This window comes from Coturnix japonica, chromosome 1, assembly GCF_001577835.2.
Source record: "Coturnix japonica isolate 7356 chromosome 1, Coturnix japonica 2.1, whole genome shotgun sequence".
Classification (NCBI taxonomy): domain Eukaryota; kingdom Metazoa; phylum Chordata; class Aves; order Galliformes; family Phasianidae; genus Coturnix; species Coturnix japonica.
The window spans coordinates 50944703-50965861 of NC_029516.1; the positions used below are offsets into that span (position 1 = coordinate 50944703).

Consider the following 21159-nt stretch of genomic DNA (forward strand, 5'->3'; position numbering starts at 1 on the left):
ACTTTCCAGTTGTTTCCACTGAAGTAGCCCAGGAGTTCCTTGGGAAACAGCTCTCCCAGTGGCAGCACAGGAATGCTTTTACTTGGGGCCCACAGTGACAAGCTAAAGAGCTTGAGCTAATTTCACTTTGAAGACAGTGTGCAGTGATGACCCACCATATGGGAAGTCATTTCTTACCTAAGCAACATGCAGAATTTTAATTGGCATGGCAATTAAACCCAGGGTTTCCCATTTGTGGACTCATGTTATTCATTCAGCATCCAAGGAAGCTAAACAAAAAGATACATTTTCCATCCCAAAGGCTCATTTCTCAGATTTCTGCATTACTCTGCAAACATCAGGGACTGACCAGACTCCTCTACCCTTCACAGTACATGTTAGACAGTATGAGACAAAGAAGCACAGAAACATATGCAGGCACTCAAAGGAACAACCTTGTAAAAAACAAAACAAAAAACAAAAAAAAACCCCACAAAAATAAAACAGATTTTGTACGTTCCATCTTCACTATCCACTAACACATGAGTCCCATTGTGTCAGACCACAAATCAGCATGACAGTTATGCTAAAAACCTAATCCCCAGGCTTTATTATTACTCAGAGCTCCTACTCTTCCAGACTGTCAAAAATACCCTGGAAAAGAGTAAGCATAAATCCAGTTCTGGTGAGTAGGGAGAGATCAGTACTTGTTTTGACTCAGCACTGAAAATAGATGAATTTAACATCTTACTGCTCTTACCACTGCCTTCACCATTGTACTTAAGACAGTTCCTGAACATGGTCTTCATATCGCCCACAAATTCCTCCTTGGTGCAGTACTGACCTCCATTCAACTTCTTCTCCATGCTAGAGATGTCCATGGGGGCCTGAAATGCAACAAAGCTTCCCTTGAGTTACAGTGAGTGCAGCATCACATAAATTACAAGCTTCTTCTCAGAAAGGCATGCAGGGCAGAGACTCTCATTGCACACTTCCTAGACCAAAAGGAACACCTGCACTTTGAGGATAACACAGCCCACAGAACTTCAAAGCACTAATAAATAATCACACCCCAGTCAACAAAGAGCATCAGTCAGGCAAGCTGGATTGTCCTCCCTACCTTAATGATCTGGTAGTAGTTGGGGGCATACGATTCATCAACAGGTTCCAAGAAAGGCCAGGAATCCTTGTGAGCCTTTACCACATCTAGGACTGGTAGTCACAAAAGACAGGCAATTGTTAGACACACATGCCCAGGGGAGTCATTCAAAGAAGAAAAGCGGGACAGGACAACTAACCTTTGTACATGGCTGTGAACTCATCATCCAGTTCAAAACTGTAATTGAAAAAAACAACAGTGAATACAGACTTAGGACATGCAAGGTATTTCCTATTGCTTCATCTTTCCTTCCACACCAGACACAGTGCCATGATGTTAACAGGCCTCATCTCAAACACTCCTCTAGTGTGGAACAAATCCAGATGTTTCTTGTTGCACTCCAACCTCATTTCTCCTTCCTCATTTACACCAATGATCACACTCCTCCCCTCCCTACAAATGGCTCACTGCACAAGTGTGCTGCATGCACAGCTGCCTACTCACAGATCCTTGGTCCTTCTCTCTTCCCTGGTAGGGGAACTGGGATCCAAGTGGGAAAGCTCAGGAGGGAGCTCCTTTCCCTGTGCCAGCAGCCAGGCCCGCTCTTCACGAAGCTTCCTCCTCCTGGCTCGTTCTGCAGCAGGAAGGGAAGATGAGCAAAGAATCCATTTAGCACTCCTTGTCAACAGTATCTTGCAGGGAAAACTCAGGCAGCTCCTGTGGCTCTCAAGAGCTCTGCTGAAATGTTCATTCAGTAAAAACAGCAAAGAAACAGAGGAGCTGCAAGAATTCCATGCACCACAAACACAGCTCTTCCCTTTTTTTTTTTTGGACTAAACCATCAGCAATTTTGGCATGATACTGTGACACAGATGCTCTCCTAGCCAGTTTCCAGAAAAGTTCCTGACCATGGCATGGTACAAAGAGAGAAGTTCAAAGGACAGACTAAGGCACAGATTAGTTCAATAGAAAGAGTTGGCTTGTTAAGCTACCATCCATGCAGCTGTTCACTGCTATTCCCATGTTGTCAAGAAGGAGCAATTATTCCTCAGCCACACGAGCTCAAGGCAGCTGGTTTTGCACTGAGGTTGATAAAGAGCAGTGCTGAAGGATGAGTGAAGTTCTCCCATCTGGGCAGCACTGAGTAGCTTTGGTCAGTAATATTCTCCATCACCAGAGCTAGCTTTGGGAAGATTGTTGAGATGGGCCTTCACAGCCAGGGCACGTAAGCCACCACACTGGAAGGCCACTGAGACAGGCTTTGTTTAAGAGGTGAGAGACAGGAAGAAGCAATGTTAGTAATATAACCTGCGGTTTGCAAACAGACAGCTGGCTAACAGACTGCTTCATAATATATAGTTTATGGACCCTTATGACCCTCATTTCCTTTTTGTTAAAGCAAATCTGAATTCATTTGACTTGCTAAACACCTGCAATTTTATCAACCTTCTGCTGAAGGAAAACTTTCTATGAAAATACTCAAGGAGAGATGATACGGAAAAAACACCCCAAAAAACAGGCCACACCTGGGGCACCTGCTCTGGTGGAAGGGTATCAATTTTCTCTCTTATTCTGCTGAAAGAAAGCTTGAGATGGAGAGCAGGTGGACAAGAAAACTAGAAATGGGCATCTCCAGAATAGCTCTCTTTGTATGCTCTTAGAATTCTTACTCTAACACTAGTTACCACTTCCATAGACATTCTGCTGCTAAATAAAGTTTTACCTGTTTTTCCTGTATATACTGAGGAAAATGGCCTTTTCCCTGAAAAGAAGTTGACAGTTATAGCTTGTGCCCCACCAAAAAATCAATTTCTCTACAAGGAAGAAACCAGAGATTTCACAGTAACACACCGATTGTCCATCATTAGCACCCCTGCAAGTCATGGCTTCACTCAAGGAACAATTCCCTCACCTTAATACATATTCTGACAAGATAACAGCTGTTCAGAAACAGCTACAAGGGAAATACTTCCAGAGAAATCCATGGCCAGATATATCAAGTATCTAAGATGCCCTACAAAATCTATCAGCATCTCTTATACCATGTAATGAGAAGAAGTCCAAGTCCAACATCAAACTACAGTTAGCAGAGATCAGTAAAGTAATTCCAAGCACAGTTCAGTACTGCATGCTTCTTCGGTAAAATTAACATCACTTAGATGACACTATTATGGATGCCAAAGTGAAAAAAAGCTGAGAAACACTCATGGCAATGACCTGGGCAGCAAAAGGATAACCTCACAGCAACAGCAACCAAGAGGTAAGGTCACGTAGATTTTGGAAAACCATGAACACCCACCAGGGACCAAATACAGTAAACTGATAGGAACTGGAATGTGCTTACCCTACTACAGCTCATGAATCTGTACCACAGGAAGATTACACAGCAGGTTAAAGGTAGAGCTCACTGCAATGCTGTCATTATGGGTAAAAAGCTAACCAATGCCCTAAAAAGTACCTCAGACAGCTAGGAAGTCAGGTATGTGAGAGGTAACATTTCAGCAGCATCTAGGAAGGGAACTGGAAGACTCTAATGTTCTGTTCTGGTAGAAATCTAGAAAACTGCTTTAACTCAAGCTTGGGAAAGTCCAAATGGGCCCAGCAGGAGGGTCACTAAATGGGCTGTGTGTTGGAGCAGAGGGAAGTGAAATCCCACCCTGGAAAGAAGAAAGCCATCTGAAAACAGGCACAGAATCCAAAAACGAGAGCCAGGTGAAGTGCTGATGAAGTCTCAAAGAGCACAAACATTCCATTCTGTGTTTCATATCAGCTCTCTACGGAAGACCTTGAAAAAATCTCTTGGGATTTAACAAAAGACACAATAAAATCTTTGTTACCCTAAAAGCTCAGTCAGGGGATGTCCAGTTTAAAAAAAGTCTGAGCCAAGCAAAACAAATGACTTCATTTTCAAATGACATCACTTTAAAAGTGGACTTCTCTTGACTAAGCTGACTTAAACTGACTGGGGAAAAATCTGAACTAGACTGAAAGAAACTGCTCAAACCAAAATACAAGCATGCCGGTAAAGGAAAGCACTAATGAATATGAAACAGCTTAAAACAATTTACTGACCAGCCCCATGCCAGTATCTTGAGTGGCCCTGGTACATCAGATGACATAGTGGTTGTGTCTACACAAAAGCTGAGACAGCTTACAAGAAAACAATACCAGGCCAACTCTGAATATCACATCTGTCTTTGCAGATCTTCAGGATCTGCAAGATTAACTTTGTCTCCACTGGTAGAGAATTAAAGCACAAAGAATATGCAATATGCCAAGGTGAAACAGATGTCTGTGGTAGATCTGGAAACTGGATGACTCTGAATTTAGAGCACCAGATTAGCCAGGACTGGCAACCATAAATATATGAGGGCCAAGTAAATAATTGGATTCTCAAAAGGTTAGAAAGTAAGCAGGTAAAAGAAGCTATTCTTAGATAACATCTGGTCTGCTACCAAACATCTGGTAGCAAACTGTTTCATATTGGAAAGTTTATGGGGTTTGCAAGAACTTCTTTTTCCATCCCCTTCTGATTCTTTATCAGTTTAAGGATTCACCATACTGATACTGCCACGCAACATGAGAACAGTTTTCTGAAGACACTGCATTTCCCTGGTGCTGCATCAGCCCAGCCAGCCACCGTGGCAAAGCAGAAAAGAACTGAAGTTGTCACTTGCCAGTGCTCTGTTTAGTCTGGTCCTCTCAACTTTAAGTTCTCTAGCAGATGAGGTCAGTAGCAATATAAAACTTCTACTCTTGCTACTCCCATGTCATCCCCTTCCCCGTTGCCCTGTAAAAGGGCATCATGCAGGAGGCCAAAAGGACAAATGGCTGTTCAGCAAGAGTTAAGTCAGCTAATCCTGCACACAGAGAAATACATGAGGACCACAGCAGGAAGATGGAAAGAGAAAGCAGAGGAAAAATATGAATAGTGGGAGAAAATGAGTATAACTCAAAGAATAAAACAAAACTGAAAGGCACATAAGACAACGGTCATCAACACAGAGATGGAAGACAAGGCAAAGCGAAACTACTGTCAGGCCAATGTGTATGAGCTAAGTCCAAAAAAAGATACCTCCCTGTCTTGCAGGAGTGGAATGCAAATGGTACATCTTAATTCAAGACCTTGGTCTCAGCTTTGAAATCTCCCAGCTCTGCTTCATGCTGATTGCACATACCTTCCACTGCTTTGACCTTCTCCTCCATTTCTCTCTTTCTCTCCTCCTTTAGCAGCTGCTCCTGCTCCCTTTTCTGCACTGCTATAAGGATTTGACGCTCCTCTTCTTCCTCTCTGCGCCTCTGCTTCTCCATTGAACTGAGCACATTTGGGTTTACCTGTGACAAAACAGTGCACAAAAAAATATGTAATGCAATGGCTTATTCAAGTCTGAACAGAGGCAGGTTTACTTTGAGCAAGTACAAGGCACAGTGAACAGCTGGAACAACAACAACAAAAAGATCTGTCCATATGAATTCTCAGATGAAAAGCAACATGTAAAGGAAAGTTACTTGTCAAGCAACGAAACCCTACTGACTCAAGGAGAAGGAAGAAGTAATTGGTTAGACAAACTGTTGCTCCATCAGATATGCGTAATTCAGATTTCCCTTCTGGGCAAAGGATTTTGGCTATTGATATCTCTCTGCAACACCTTCTACTCCTTCCATTAACCGAGCCTCAAGCTGCAAGAACGAGCAGAAAAAACTACTCTGCTGAACCTGGCTCTACTATAAAATACACAGTACTTGGGACAGAAAAAGAGACCAGTATGGCCTTCCATCAAGGTATTTTTGTGTTTCCTTTCAAACTGTATTTCTGTATGCTAATCTGCCCTAAACCAGCTCTTGCTCATTTATTTGGGCAGTTTTTTTCTACTGAGTCCTCTGGCCAGCATTCTCATTCAAGCACGCCTGGTTCTTTATTGCCCTGCTTCCTTACCTCCCCGTGCCCAGCAGGCTGTAAGGCTGTGTTTGATCCCACTTAAGACCATGCACTTCCCAGACCAGGAATTGCCTGCTCCTGTTTCTCCAATAAAGTGCAAAGTACGTATACGACAGTGTGGAATAACCTTTATTGGTTTAATTTAATTAAACTCTTTGACTTCTGCAGGATCAAGGTATGTGTGCCTGATCAGCATGGAATGTCAACTAGAAAAGAACGATGTGCATGCAGTTCTGTTCACCTTCATTTTCAGTGACTAACCAGCAACTACCACTTAGGCAGAAGGCATTTCCTGAGGATTAGCAATCGGCTGGAGTTCCCTGGCTGGTGCTCAGACCATCAACCTCCCCAGGCCTATTATAATCCACAGGGAAAAAAAATCTGGCACCATGGTTACTATTTTGTACTTGTTTCATTATCTAGAAGGGAAACCTCAAAGTGTTTTGGTAAATGCCTAGAAATGTTGTCTGGTTTTACCATACATTCATTCCCTCTCTGCCTCTCCTTCCCCTACAGACTGCTACCCTACAACATCCCCCTGTAGCTCTCCACAACGAGCATCACATGTTATCTCCCTGTCCCCAGTAGAAATGCTGGAGGGTAATTACGCTCCCACCACCAGCAGCTACAAAAAGTATTGCCTAACATGAGATTCTTCATGATATCAGGACCATACCCTGCACTTAGGGACAGACTGGACAACAAGAACACCTACTCTGTGCTGATCTTTTTAGGCAAAACCCACAGTATGATCTCACCACCAGGGAACTCTGCCTATGTTCTTTCCCTGTTTAGATCTTTGCCAGCTATCAGTACTTAACGCTTCTACAACTTTCCTAGGGAAACAGCTCTGTGAGCCCACACTCATTTTGGTTAGCCACGTTCAGTCCAAAGTTAATTTTTCATCCTCTCACTCCATCCAATTATGCTTAATTACGCTTTTAGGGTTGACATAAACGTCCCTCTTCTTCAGCCACATTCCAGTGTTTATGGGCTTCCTCACACTTGCAACAAAACTTCTGTGTTTCTGTACTTAGGTTAAATGTTTCCTTGTAAAGAAATCCTTCCAGACCCCTAATCATTCCAGTTGTCTTTCTCAGATGCTTTCACCTACCGATCAATATGTAAACAACGGGATGCCCATTACTGACACTGGTACATCACCTACAAGAGATTAAGAACTTACAGAATTAGGTTCTACATTTTCACTTTCTACTCTTCACCTCTTCCTTAACCACTCTGCTATCCTATTCTCTCCTCACACACTGCACATAGCTTTTCAGCTGATCCCAACAGTCTTGGAACAATTTTCTTCAGAATCTTGTCCAATCCTAAAATTATAAGAGAAACAAGCAAAAAACCCTTTGTGTTCTGCAGTCATTAGGGAGAGAAAGGGAAGAGCAGAAACCAGCCACCAGAAGTCAGCACAGCAAGAATTTAATTGAGGATGTGACCATCAGCCTTTAGGTTCTCTAGCCAGTAGACCCAAGCCAGCCTGGCATAACACTCTGATTTGTGCAGGTGGTACACAGGTAAGACCTCCTCTTTCCCTAGATTCATACAGCATCCATCATTCAATACCTACAGAAACGTAAACACAACATCTGAGTAGCAGCGGTGACACCAGGACCTCTCCGAGCCTGCTGGTGCACTGAGCACTGTATGCTGTAATGGTGCAAGACAGAATCCACGCCACGTTCCAGATCAACCCACCACAAATGCAGCATTCACAAAGCAGGCAGTCAATTTCAGGCAAAGTAGACAACGCCATCTTAACAGATCTCAGAAGGGGAAAAGCAGAAATGACAAACTCAATCTAGAAGGCATCCGAGGCTGCAGCAGATGCCCACAGTCACAGCACGTGCAGCAGTGGCAATGCTGGAATGGGCACTTTGAGGCACTGCAGATGCAGAAATAGCTTGATTTTCAGTGGGACCTACTGCCTGCTGCCCCACTTATACCCATTGGCGCTGACAGAGCTCATATCTCAGGATTAAAATAAATGAATAAATAAATAGAGCGAACAAAACCAAACAAAATTTGACAGGAAGTCCCAAACTCATACTAGATCCAATAGAAGCAGATTGGCACTACAACTGCAAGAAATTATCACAAGTTAAACTTTGTTCTTGAAAGAAGAGGTGGAAAAGGACATTTCTCTGGCTTCACGTTCTCATGAAAACAACAACTCACACATCTGTGACCATGGCATCACCATCTCCTTCCCTCCGCCAGAGAGCACTCCAGGACACAACATTGCTGCCTCCCCCAGACCCCAAAAAGGGCTAATTCTCTCTCTTTTCATTTGCTTTCAGACAGTGGGTATCAGACTTCAGGAGGAACCGGAGGCACAGATGCCCCCTTGCCCTTCAAACCCTCCCTGCTCCAATTCCTGCAGCACTGCCCTAATGAGGGTGCTACTCAGGCAGCTCCTTAATGAGGAGCTAATCTGAACCACCTGTTGAGAAACCCCCGCAGGATTAGGAGCCTATGGAGCAGTTGTATCTCACACAAACGTGGCATCCACCGCACGGAGCTGGGGGTTACCCCTGCACGGGACCTGGGTTTTCTCCTAGAAGTTTGCCTGTTGCCTACCCCTTGCTCAGCCAGTGAGCTATCAGACATGCTGGCACCTTCCCTGGCTCCCTGCAGCACACACAAATGCCATGTCCCTGCGGGAGGCTGGCAGTGCCGTCCAGAGATTCACCACCCTGGTGCTGCATGACTCCCTGCTCACCAGCACAGCAGGAGCTGGAAGGGCCCCTGCCTGCTGGAAAACGTTTCACTGGCCCACAGGCAGCAATTAACAACCCTCTGCAGCCACAGACCTGGAGCACCTGCGGTACTGATTAGCATCATTCAGGCTCCATGTGTTTCCCACTCCCCTTCTCCACTGGGATTTCTGCTGCCTGCGAACAAACATGTGGCCCTGTGCTTCCTGGATGGGGGGCTTTGCAGAGAGCAATGCTGGCCCCAAACTGACCATCGCCAGGGTCTTATTTTCCTCTCTGCAGGCTTTTATCTGCAGCACGATGAGAGGCTCTTCCTTCCTTTATGTATTCTAAGTAATCATATTTATTGTGGAGAGCTGCACTTTCTCCTTTGTTTTGCAGGAAACCCTGACACACGTGGAATATTCCCTGCCATTCAATTTCCCAGAGTTTGACAGCATTCTGGGACAAAACACCAGATAACTGCGCTTTCATTACATCTGCAGTGAGGGATTATGCCACGGCCTGATAGAACCAAGCCACTTTTTTCCTCCAAAGCTAATCCTGTGTTGCTTGACTGATTTCTCTGGGCAGCAGTTGCCAGTTCAAAGACCCCCCATCTTTGCCGTACCATGCCCCTGGCTGTGCCAACGTGACTGTTGGGGGCTGCGTGGAGAACTGAATTGGAAAACTGATCTACGTTAAAAATAACCCCGACCAAAGAAAAAGGTTATATTTAACTCCAGTCGTTTTCCTGGGCCTGGTTCACTGCACAGACACACAAGCAGCAGCACTGTGCCATCGAAGAGATGGAGGAGATGAGGGTGAGGAGGCATGGAAAGAGCTGGTCTGACAAGCGTTTCCTTAAGCAACCTAAATTGTGACTTTTGTTTCCATCTGATTCCTCCTAGTTCAGCTCTGCGCTGCATCAAGTCATTCTCTCTCTCCACGCTATCTACACCCTCATGTGTTTGCGGCCTCACGTTTTTCCCTTGGCTGAATTTCTGTCATTTCCCTTTGTAAGCCAGTTCTTCCAGCCCTCTCATCCTTCTTCAACTTTTCTTTGAACTGCCTCGAATGTGCCAGCACTTCCATTGAAGTGGAATTCCCCAGGCTGAGCGCAGATTTCCATATGCAGCTGCACCAGCGTCTGCGGTGAGGCCGGTTACCTCCGTGATCCAGAGGGCAGCACCTCCCTGCTCGCCATAGAAACCCTGAGTGTCAGCCTGCATTTGACCGGCATTACCACCCATCTTTCTTTCAGCACAAGCACTTTTCAACCGGCTCCTTCCCACTGAATAGCGATGCTGTGGTTTATTTTTTCCCCCAGGAGGCATCTGCTCTCGCCTCCCCCTTTCATCCTCCCCCTCGCACCCCCCCTCACCTCCTGCTTGATTGGTTTGATGGGCTGATGGTCAGACATCCACCTGGGAGAAAACTCTGTCCGCTGTAGACGCTTCTCCTGAAACAGGGTTGAGAATTGAGGGAAAGAAAAAGAGAGTGGAGGAAATTAGGGGCACATCAGTGACAGTAGCAGGAGAAACTCTGGGGGCAAGAAGTGACTGTGAAATCCCTGCCAGCTTTACAAGGGTAGCAAACACGCTGAACTCAGTCCGAGAATACCATGCTGCCTGCAGAGCCCGTTTTACAAAGCCTTCCAGCTGAAGGATCCCACTTCCACTCTGACCCACCTGAAAACATTCCTTTAATGGACAGAACCCATCAGATCTGAAGGCTCTGACACACTATCTCAAGCAGACTAAAAGAGGACAGCCAAAGCAGCAACTGCCCCTGCAGTAGAGCCAGCAGAGAAGCTGCAGTAAAAGTGAAATCAGAGGCAGTTTGCATAGAAAAGCCAGGCAGTAAATCGCAGCAGTTCAAAGCAGACAGATTCCCTGCTAGCAAGAAAGGGACACAGAACACAGCTGAAGACAGTAACCCCTTCAGCCATATTACCAATGCTGATGTGCAATCACGACTCAGATCTCTAGCCCTACCACTTCATCAGGGAGAGTCTTTCTCCCTGTAGGTAAGCATGACAGCCCCTGTATCCAGGGCTGGAGGTGGGAGCAGGATGGGGTGATGTCTGCACGGTCAGCTCTCCTTCTGTCAGCAAATGTCCGTGCTCTTGGAAGTGGTCAGACAGAGGTAAACAGGATGTCATGTCTCCTCACCTTCTGTGCAATCATGTTGCAGATCTCTGGCAGGAAGTCTTCACTCAAGAGTTTGTAGAGCTGCCGCTCTCTAAGGGAAGTCCTCTCTCTGAAGCTCTCAGTGACCTGCCTCCATTCCTCTTCCGTCTGGCACAGCAGCCACCATGTCCCACGGCCTGGCCCTTGGGACCCTTCAACAACATGAAAGGATGTTATCTCCACAGCAGTTATGGCTGAGAACTTTTATCCCTTCTCTTCTCCTGCCCTCAGGCCTTGGGAAGAGCAAGAAACAATGTCCAGGGTCACTGTTATGGGAAACATGCTCTAGCAGGGTAAACGCCATCAACGAGAACAAATAATCATTGCTGTAGACCCGAAACTCTTGACCCACTGAAGTACTGTTGCCTCCCTTAGTGACACTGCAAGTGATGCCAAGACAGGGGAATGACATAGGTGAAGAAGTGTTGGTAGAGCGGGACCCTCTGTTCTAGTTATGACATACCAGAGGAAAGGATTTAATTTGTTTCTGGTAAGGGAGGCTGTCAGCCAGAGCAGGACACAGAGTAATGCAAATGCTTGATTTAGTCTGGCAGCAGAATAAAAACACTGGAAATGAATGTTATTTGAAATAAGCCAACTTTTTTTTTTTTTTTTTTTTTAGTGCTGCAAACCTTTGCTGCGGTGAATGAAACCTCCCATCCTACTCAAATGAAACATTTTGTTTGCAGGCACTTGAAAGAACTGAAGAGGAAGTGAAGGATGGGGTTCATCGGGCTGCCAGATGAGGGGGAAGTTGCAGTTCACATCCCATCCCTGCTTGATCCAGAGTCAGATCTGAAGCAGATCTCCCACTGCTCTGAAGCATGTCCCAACTACCAAGACATTCGGGACCATTCTGCTTTGTGTGAAACGTTTTAATATTAATGGTGAAGGAAAGGCTCTCACACAGTGGTTGGAACACCCACCTGGAAAGAGGCAATGCGGTTCCTGCTGCACAAATGTTTACTCAGAGAGGAGAAGCCTCATGGGTTACGACTTGCATGCTTTTGCCCCAAGACACTCTCTAGGCAGAGAACTGGTGGGTTGCTTTTGGAGAGGGGGAAGACACTGGCTCAAATCCTTTTGGGTTGAGGGGTTTTCAAGGAAACCCAGGCTAATGTCTGGCTACTCAAATAAAAGCAACAGTTGCTACTGGGAGATGTCATGAGGCTTCTCACTGCCTCTCCAAGCAAATTAACAGGTAAAAAACTACAAATATGCAAAAACCAGAGCCTCTTTCTCTCTGAACCTGACCTTGGTCCCTCTGTGGTTTTGAACTGTCAGCAGCTCCTGTACACAAGCTATTAGGTTGCCCCAGGAATGCTAGAGAGCTGCGGCCTCCCTCTGGCCCCCTGCCCTTGGTCACACACCTCAATGCCATGGCAGCTCCAGGTCACAGGCCAGCACACAGCTGAACTCGCCATCAGCTGCAGCTCACGTTCACGTAACTGAGATGGCAAAGGAGTAACTTCACACAACTTTCCGTCACCCTGGCTTTCTGATGCTGTCTCCTTGGGCCAAAGGAGACAGAGGAGGACTGACGGTTGTGACACTTCAAGCTACTACAGCTGACCCTACTGGGGCTTACCTGCATGCTTCCCCCAAGTCTGCCCCCTCTTTTTCCCTTCCCTTGCCAGCTGCCTGTGGCTCATTGGCTTCAAAAGCAGCCAGGACCAACGTGCTGCTTTGTGCCACCAGAAGATTACTCCACAGCTAAAATGGCACAATTTGCCAGAAAACAATGATCTGATAAAACCCACAGAGCCTCATGCACGTAGCTCCAGCTCTGCCTCTCGATTCCAGAGCAGCAGCCAGGAAATCTAAGCACAAAAGCAGAAGGGAATGAGGCACGGTAAGACAATGCCACAGTTGCCTTTTATTGTGGTGGAACAGGCAGGCTGAGCCTGTGAGTTATGTGGAAGCCTAGGGATTCTCATGTATGACAAATGAGCACAGGCCCCCTCAGACTCAGTTGCACATTATGTTGCCAACTCTCTTTTTCTGCTTGCCTCATTAACCCTTAGGTGGGTATCCCCTAGCACTGAGCTCAGCCACCAACAGCCATCACGAGGGAAAGGTGAGGAGAATCAGAGGCTCTCCCCTGTCTTGGCATCACTGACCTCACTCTCTCCCTAGTCCATGCATGTGGCATGAAAGAAAAATGTGCTTGCTACAAACAGGGGCTTGTGTTCAGCTCACTCCCAGAGAGGCAAGGGCCACTCACAGCCTGTCTCCATCAACTTGAGTGAGAAGGTGGGCCCCTAACACCTCATGTAACCCAATAAGTTACATCTCTTCATCCCAAACTAATCCACAATAAGATAGGGAGCAGTCAGGTGCCCAGGCTCCCAGCTGCAAGGCAGCCTGTAACGCTAACCCTCCTTCCAGACTCAGCCAGACCACTGACAGACGGACTCTCCCTTTCCCAAGAAAGGCATCTCCCCAGGCTTTGATAATTTAAAAGCTGTGTTAGCTGATCATATCAACCCTGACCCCACAAAAATCTCTTTACCATTTCTTATCTGAGTCTCGCGGATTAGCAAGTTCTCTTCTGCCTTCTCCCTACCAAAAAGAAAGAGAAGGAGTTATACAATAAATGCATTACTTCACATCACTGAAACACAGCTGCTTCTGAAGAGAAGAATGAGGTTGCAGCAGTGATTCAACACAGAGCAAAACCATGGAAAAAAACCTCCTTGTTCTAAATACATATGTATATGGATGCACATATACATACTTACACATATATACATTTATTTATAGCTTTAAAAAAAATGAAGAAGTGAGGGATACAGGCTGCAATTTGGCAAGGGCAGTATTTTAATACTCAAGGGAAGTACCCCAAAATGTGTACTAACTCAAGTGGCGAAGATTTTGGCTTCAAGCGATGCACAGTGAATGTACTCTTTATCAGGAGCATATCCCCTAACACTGCACAGAGGAACTGCATCAGAAGTGAGGCAGCTGGAAGAGCGATACCCAGTGTTTCACCAAGCTTGGCTTCCAGCTCTGTCAGAATTTTCTTTGGAAAGTGATCAAAGCATCCACCAAGCCTGAGCTTGCTTCACTTCAGAGATGCATTGAAATTATGGTTGCATGACATCTACATACTTACTGGGGGAACCCCAGAGCACATCATATTTTTAATTGCAAGAAGTATCAGAGAGACTTTCCTCTGGGAACACATGCATCCCGTGTCTCTTGTAGGAGCTATCTTTCATACCTCAGCAAATTTTCCTCCAGTAGTTTTTTCCGCTTTGGGGGTCGTCCTCGTCTCTTGCCTGTTTTCCCAGGAACGTTTGGGGTATTTGTCTGTCCCCCACATCCCCTGCAGAATGGCAAAAACACCATGAAATATCTGCTGAGCACGGGAACTGTAGCTGGCAGGGACAGAGAAGGGCAGGGATATTGGAACAGCTGTGAGGAACCAAAGCAAAGGAGGGATTAAATCAGAGCAGCCACAGGACAGAGAAGGAAAGGAGAAGATGAGGGTTTCCCCCTTGCTGGGAGCTTGCTCTGGGAGCCGCCGGTGCAGTGCGGGGCAGCCAGCGAGGAATGTGGTGAGGCGGGCGACATCGCTCAGCAGCAGGCTCTGCTGGTGCCACAAAGGCTGCAGGCTGGCTCCAGCACATTGTGCCATGCAGGGCAGCTCACAGTCTGCTTGGCAACTTCGTGCTTGCCCCACGCTGCCGCAGCCCTGCATTCCCAGCCACCCCCTCCCGTGACAACAGCAGTCAGACGGATCCCCCTCCAGCCAGGCTGGCTGTGCTGGCCCCCTCCCACCATGCCTTGTGCATAGGGGCATTTGAGGATTCGTTACCTGTCTGGAGCCAGCTCCCCGTTGGTTTTCGCCTGCACTGGGTCTTCCTTGTACATCCGTGTGCCATAGAAATACCAGTACAGAGCCCCGCTGCTGTCTTCACCCAACGGCTCCACACGGAGGCTGTCAGCGTCCAAGCCCTGCACCCACAGGGAGCCCCCCACCAGACGGTGACAAGTTGAAAAGCAGCCACACTGTCACACAAAAGATGATGACACCCCTCCGCAAACACCTCCCTCCCTCCCACCATGCCACAACAGCAGTACAGCTGCTCCTCCGGGTCGATCTGGGAAAATGTTTCTCCAGGGGGAAGGCAACGTTCACTCTCCGTCCAGGGAGGGATTGAGATTGGCATCTAATTTGAATGGCCTCTCTTGTTTTAACATTTCATCTCTGGTGCTCCTGACAGCGAAGGTCTAATTAGTGTTGGCGACAGCCACGTACAGCCTTGAGAAGCTCCCTCCCCCTCTCCACCACTCTTCCCCCATCCCCCATTGCACTTCAGTCCTATCCTTTCATCTCACACCATCCCTCAGCAACACAGACCCAACTCACTCAGCCCCGCCACTGCAGTTGGAGCATCTCCAAATTCAGTCATCTCAGAAAGAGTAGCTAATGAAGCCAACTTGCTTGGTGACTTTTGTGTTACAAGCACATCCCCACAGAGCAAGAGCCTCAGGAGTAAGTCCTACATCTTTGCCTTAGATCTTCTGCAAGGTGAGAGCTGGGGAGCAAGATGGGGGACTGCTGACCCATAGCACTGCCACCAACATCCTGGCCTCAAAATATCCTTCCCAAGATCTCCTAATCTACCCCACAGCCAGGCCATTCCCTCTGTTCCCACTCCTGCTGCCCAACGTACCTTGAGGAGGTCAAAAACATCATCTGCATCGAGCCGGTAGTCACAGAGGCGGTGCAGGATCTCGACTCGTGTGCGCAGTGGTAGCTCCTGGAAGGTGGATTCTCGCAGAGGGTTGGGTTTCCCCTCCTCCAGCTCCCAACGGTAGTTGATGATGTCCTCCAGGTAGCTGTGAAATGTCTGGGATCTAACCAAGGAAACAAACATCCACGCGTAATGTAGTTTGCCATGCCAGAAACACCTGGAACAATCAATTCTTCACTTTTCCATTCACTCCTCACATCTGCCATCGCTAACCCAGGCTCCTCCCTCTGCCCCTTCAATCATTTTCTATGCACTGGTCCAGTGGCTTGAAACTTTAGTAGCTGACTGTCTCCACCACCACTATTTCCTCTCAGCTTTGCCGCCATACACCTCCTATATTCCTGTCATGGCCCCTCTTCTCTTCCCCCTTGGACTCCAAGGTGCCTCCTTTTCCTGCCCATCCCTCTTCCAGTTACACCAACAGGACCCAGTCAACACACAGGGCCTGTTGTGCAGCGAAGCATACTTGATCCCAGCAGGGTAATGTGTCCTTTCTGAGTGAGGTTCAGACCAGAGCACTCCTCCTTAGTCTGCCGGATGATCAAACTGAACATTTGAGCTCTTCTTGAACACCAACCCCTAAAATGATCTTCCGCATTTGCTAGCCAGGCCACATTAAATCCCCCTTTCTTTGCCAGCAGCTCACCACATAATCCAAGGAAATGCACTTCTTACCCTCATCTGGTGCTGAGGATAAATGTTCCTATCTGACACAGGCTCCTGGTGGAACTTAAAGCTAAAAGAGCTCCTGCCTGTATTTTAAGGAAAGCTTATTCTGACTGCTGAAAATTTGAGGGGAGGGTATGAAAGAAAGGGCTGGTGAGGCCATGTGCCCCTACGTACAAAATTTTCTCAAGATCTATCTATATCAATTTGACACCCGAGACTATCCAGTCTTTCTTAGTCTGTAAGCATTGTGCCCTCAGCACAGAGAAGGGGATCTCCCCCTCCCATACCCCGGCCATTCCTGCACACACGGGAAGTCCATATGCCAGCAAGAACACCACTGGGTACACACTCCCACCAGCTCTCAAAAAGGCAGCTCAACTTGATAGGTTTTTGGCACAAACTCATTACTCTATATGATTAATGGAACTGTGCCAGCACTACAGAATTGCATTTGCCCGAGATATTTCTAACTACTACAAAAGCTATTATTCTTAAGCAAAGAGACAGAGGAGGAGGATCCAACTGGAAGATTGTTAGAAGTCAATAGGAAGTTAGCTATTAAGACAGGGAGAGTTAATGCATTTGGTAAAGGCTGGACTTCTTTACAACAACCACGATGGGACAATGACTGCAAGAACGAGGAAACAGATGCCACATGATTCCTCAAGCCACGTCCACCTGGCAGCATTTCCCTCCCTCCTCAGATGGAGAGAAGTTGATGTTACCACCCCGCAGACTGCTCCCCACCAGCCTGCTTCTTTCTGACGTCAAATGGAAGCTGACCTCGCAGAGCCAACTCCTTTCACCGGATGAGTTTTATCAGCCTCCTGGTTGTGTTTAACAACAGATGCTTGAATGTAGCCAGATCTAATGCCTTCTGCAGCCCAGAGACTGCTTCCTCTGCATGACACAAGCAGATCATTGGTATTTCCAATCTGAGTGTAATAGTTTTGTCCCATTAATACCAGCAATCAAGCATATACAACCTGAAACATTTCCCTACACATATGATGTTTAGTTAACACAACAAAGAACTGCCCTCAAGTGATTTCTGTTCTGTCTCGAGTACTAATTATAGGACAAAAAATACTGAAACTATGCTTTTTGTTTGAAGTATTCAAGCATGATACATTTACCTTAAGTAGCCACATGTTCCCACTACCTTTTCCTCATTATACTCCAATCCAACTTACAGCAATGACTTTGACTTGGCGAGAAGCGTGGTGCTACATTCAACTTTATAGCCTTTTCGTCTTTGAGAGTGCTATTTGATTGCACAAAGTTTCAATACTAGATATTTACCAAAGCCATCATGTATATATATATATATATATATATATATATGTATTTAAAAAAAAAAGAAGATTCAACTCAAGATTTCAGAATAGAAACAGTGACTGGAATATCCTCTCCCGAAAGCAGACCTATATTCAGATGTTAAGTCCATTGTGGAAGGGGAATATGAGTTTTCCAAAAGCATTTCAGTTCCAGCACCTTGAGTTCCAGGCAGAAGATTATTTCATTAGCTCTGATATAGATGATCTGTCTATTTACAGTAAAACTGACTAAAAAAACCTCCATGTTTTTCCCAGGATCCTAGTAGTGGTGACGTAGCATGCCTGGAAGAAGCAACAAAGGAACAGAGTTTTGACCTGTCAGCCTTCTGGCTGATTTTTTCTTCCATCAAAAAAGAGGGACAGATTCTCTTACTACTCACAGGAGCTCATTGATCTTGCTTTACCATACTAGTTACTCTCAAAGAAAACTGATCCAGGAAGCCCTACGGTTCCAAAAGATCATCTGAAATCTTTGCCTGTGTAACTCTCATTCTCTCTGGGGACTGGCTCTGTTGACTTATCCAATTTGGTTTGAGTTTGACTTTCACATAAGTGGCTAACACTAGAAATTTCCGCCATCCACTCAGTGTCCAACACATTACAAGCTCTGTTCTCAAGAGTACTTTGAGTTCCTACCCCCATCAATTTTCAAAGACGGCTACTGTGCATTTGTCGCTTTGAATAAGGATAGAAATGAGATCCAGAGATGGGAACCAGATGTCCCAGGGCATTTCCAATCACTCTCAATCTTACCCAATTTATATTTTCCCTCTTCAAGAGGTCTGGCTTCTTTTCTCCAGACAAACGTGGAGTGCTCGTCTTCAACCTATCTGCCACACCTATGGTCTCCACTTGGCTGGTCTCCATTAAATTTCCCTTTGAAAAAGGTTTCTGAAACAGATCCCTTGGTTTGGAAGAGAAAATCTACAGGGAGCACTGCCATCTGTGAGACCTCTGACCTTGGAGAGCTTCCCCATATAAGACATAAATGCTTGAGTCTAATCATTTAGCATTAACCATAAAATCAGAACACAAGAATTAGACAGACGAGGTCCTGGAGTGGAATGACCTGGATGCAGTTGTCAAATACCTTTCTTTAAAGCTCCAAATAAGACCAAGACACACCTGCACATTTGGCAGTCCTAGGGTGTCTCTGCTGCAGTTGAGAACCTCCCCAAACCCTTTTTGTAGGCAAGAAGAAGGCAGGGAGATCACTGAGTTTAGACAGGGATACGTCTTCTTCCGAACTTCCCAGCATCACTGAAACTTGTAACAGCATTCAATCAACAGAAGCAACATTAAGTGACAAATGTCCTTTCCCTACAGATAACATGCAGGAATGAACTGGAACATGGACACGTTCTGTTTCAGGATACAAAGTATACAAAGGAAAATCAGCTCTTCACTGAAAGTAAGCTGAGGCTCCTAGAAACTGTTTGAGGGAGAGACCATGGCACACAGTGACCGTCACCATTTCTTGCCCTTCTCCCTTCCCCTGCCACGCAGCAACAGCTTCTCCCATACACTTCATTAGCAAAAGAAAACTATTACAGAAATCACCTACAAAAGGTCAGAAGAGTTAATTACCTCAGAGCACTCTGAGACCATGAAACTTCTTCCTTCACACAGCAAGTCTTCTTCCCCATCCCAACTTCACTAGCTGCAGCACCTTTAATACTCCAGAAAACCAAGGCAGTTCCCCTCACTTGTTACAATATCCCCTACTCTGAAGCTGCCACCCAACATGCAAAGCAATTTGGATAGCTGTAGTAGGGAAGTGCTGGAATAATACATGACTATCTACACAATACATCCCAAGTGGACGCAGATGATTTCTCTCCTGAGCCCAATGTAATTTTTCATCCCTGACTGTGCTCTGAACCCCCTGAGCTGTTGTCAGAGGTCCCTACCTTTTTCTTCTTGCAATGATTAGCAAAGAGGTCAAGCTGAATTGTACCCGTGGTTGAAAATTTTAATCATACATTGTGGACCTCTGTGCACATAAAAAGAAATCTGGGGCACAGGGAAGGATGTGACCTAGCACATCAGTGTCAAAGGGGAAAAATAACTGCAGACAATCCACAAGAGTACAAGCGAGGCTTTGGCTCAAGTTGCCTGTGATCTTTAGCAGCAGCTGCAAAAAAAATGAGGGCATAAAGACAGTGGGAGCAAGCCTAAGGAGGGGCTCCCCCCCAACATGGGTATCAGCGTCCAGAACAGTCAGAGAAATTATACACCCCCAGAGAGCCCCGTGCTGCAGCTCAGCCATCTGCCAACCAGCTCCGTCCCAGAAGATGGAGGTTTCTCCAGGAAATGGGAGCTGAACACTCCTTCCTCCACCCAGTCATCCCAGTTCAGCAGTCTGCCACTGCTGGGGCTCGTCCCACTCCCCAAGGCACCTTTCCCATTGCCTGGGGTTTTTCTGCACTGGGTGACACTTTGCTGTCAGAAAGACAGTGTGGACAGTGTGTAGAATAAGCCCCTTCCCAGTGCATACATGCTTCCTGCAGAGCTGCCTTTGGACACTGCCAAAGGACAAAGTGAACATTTCACAGGGCTGATGTGATGCAGAGAAAAATTAATTTGGAGCTCCTGGTGAGCTCAGCTGGGAAAGGATGGTTGTCCCCGTGGACACCGGCCCCATGGGAACCCTGTACGGCAAACTCAACCTGAAATCCCTTCTGAGCAAACCCAAGAAGAGCAGGGCTGGAAACACACACCTACACTTATTTGTTTGGGGTTTGTTTGCTGTTTTTTTTTAATCCTCATCTCAAAAGGAAGCAGAGCCACTTGTGCTTTTAGCTTTAAAGTCTCCAGAGTACATAAAATCTTGGCTGGGAAACTGTAAACAAAATCAAGCCAGAAAAAAAAAAAAAAAAAAGAAAAAGAAAAACCAAACCCCAAAAAACAAAAGCAAAAACAAACACTGATTCAGTAAGAGAGTCCTTGTGTCAATCTGCACTTCCCACAGGCAGGGTGCCATGGCCCAAGTATGGAATTACTGTCACTGCATACTTCCCTATGCGGTCAACTGCTGCCAATTTTGCTCCCCCTCACCACTCCAATTAAAACAACAACAAAAACAACAACAAACCTTCAAAAATAAAGCACACACAAAAAACCCAAACCCTGTGAGAGTAAATATTGGACTAAAAGAAACATTAGAATAAGGAGTTGGAAACACTGGAGACAAAAATCTCTCAGCGATGCTCAGATACTGCTGGCACACATAGATAAGCCTTGTGAAAGTACAGATACTGAATAATTGCCAGGACCCACTAGTTAGGATATCTATCGCATTGACAGTGTTCTAAGTCTCCTTTCATTTAATTTACAAAATGCAATGGGAGAGTAAACACTGGAACACTCTTAAGCTACAAGGGCTGGGAAAATGGCAAGCCCGACCTATGTCTTATCCCAGAGAGTGTGTTCTGCACCCAAGATTAAAACCAAGGACCCTGACCAACCCA

General features: G+C 46.1%; 1 protein-coding gene across 3 annotated transcripts in view; it reads right to left on the reverse strand.

Moving 5' to 3' along the window:
• The window catches only part of LOC107315152 (cat eye syndrome critical region protein 2), a 92701-nt gene that overhangs the window by 13703 nt on the left and 57839 nt on the right, over window positions 1–21159 (reverse strand). For 2 of the 3 annotated variants that reach the window (XM_015865212.1, XM_032445238.1), the window contains 11 exons: window positions 15603–15786; window positions 14741–14880; window positions 14144–14248; window positions 13433–13482; window positions 10903–11072; window positions 10113–10190; window positions 5257–5413; window positions 1583–1712; window positions 1278–1315; window positions 1100–1191; window positions 740–866 (listed from right to left, as the gene is read on the reverse strand). In XM_015865212.1, coding sequence (XP_015720698.1) covers window positions 740–866; window positions 1100–1191; window positions 1278–1315; window positions 1583–1712; window positions 5257–5413; window positions 10113–10190; window positions 10903–11072; window positions 13433–13482; window positions 14144–14248; window positions 14741–14880; window positions 15603–15786 — 1271 coding nt within the window. The remainder of the gene's footprint in view (window positions 1–739; window positions 867–1099; window positions 1192–1277; window positions 1316–1582; window positions 1713–5256; window positions 5414–10112; window positions 10191–10902; window positions 11073–13432; window positions 13483–14143; window positions 14249–14740; window positions 14881–15602; window positions 15787–21159) is intronic. The other variant, XM_015865222.2, reaches the window with a different exon arrangement.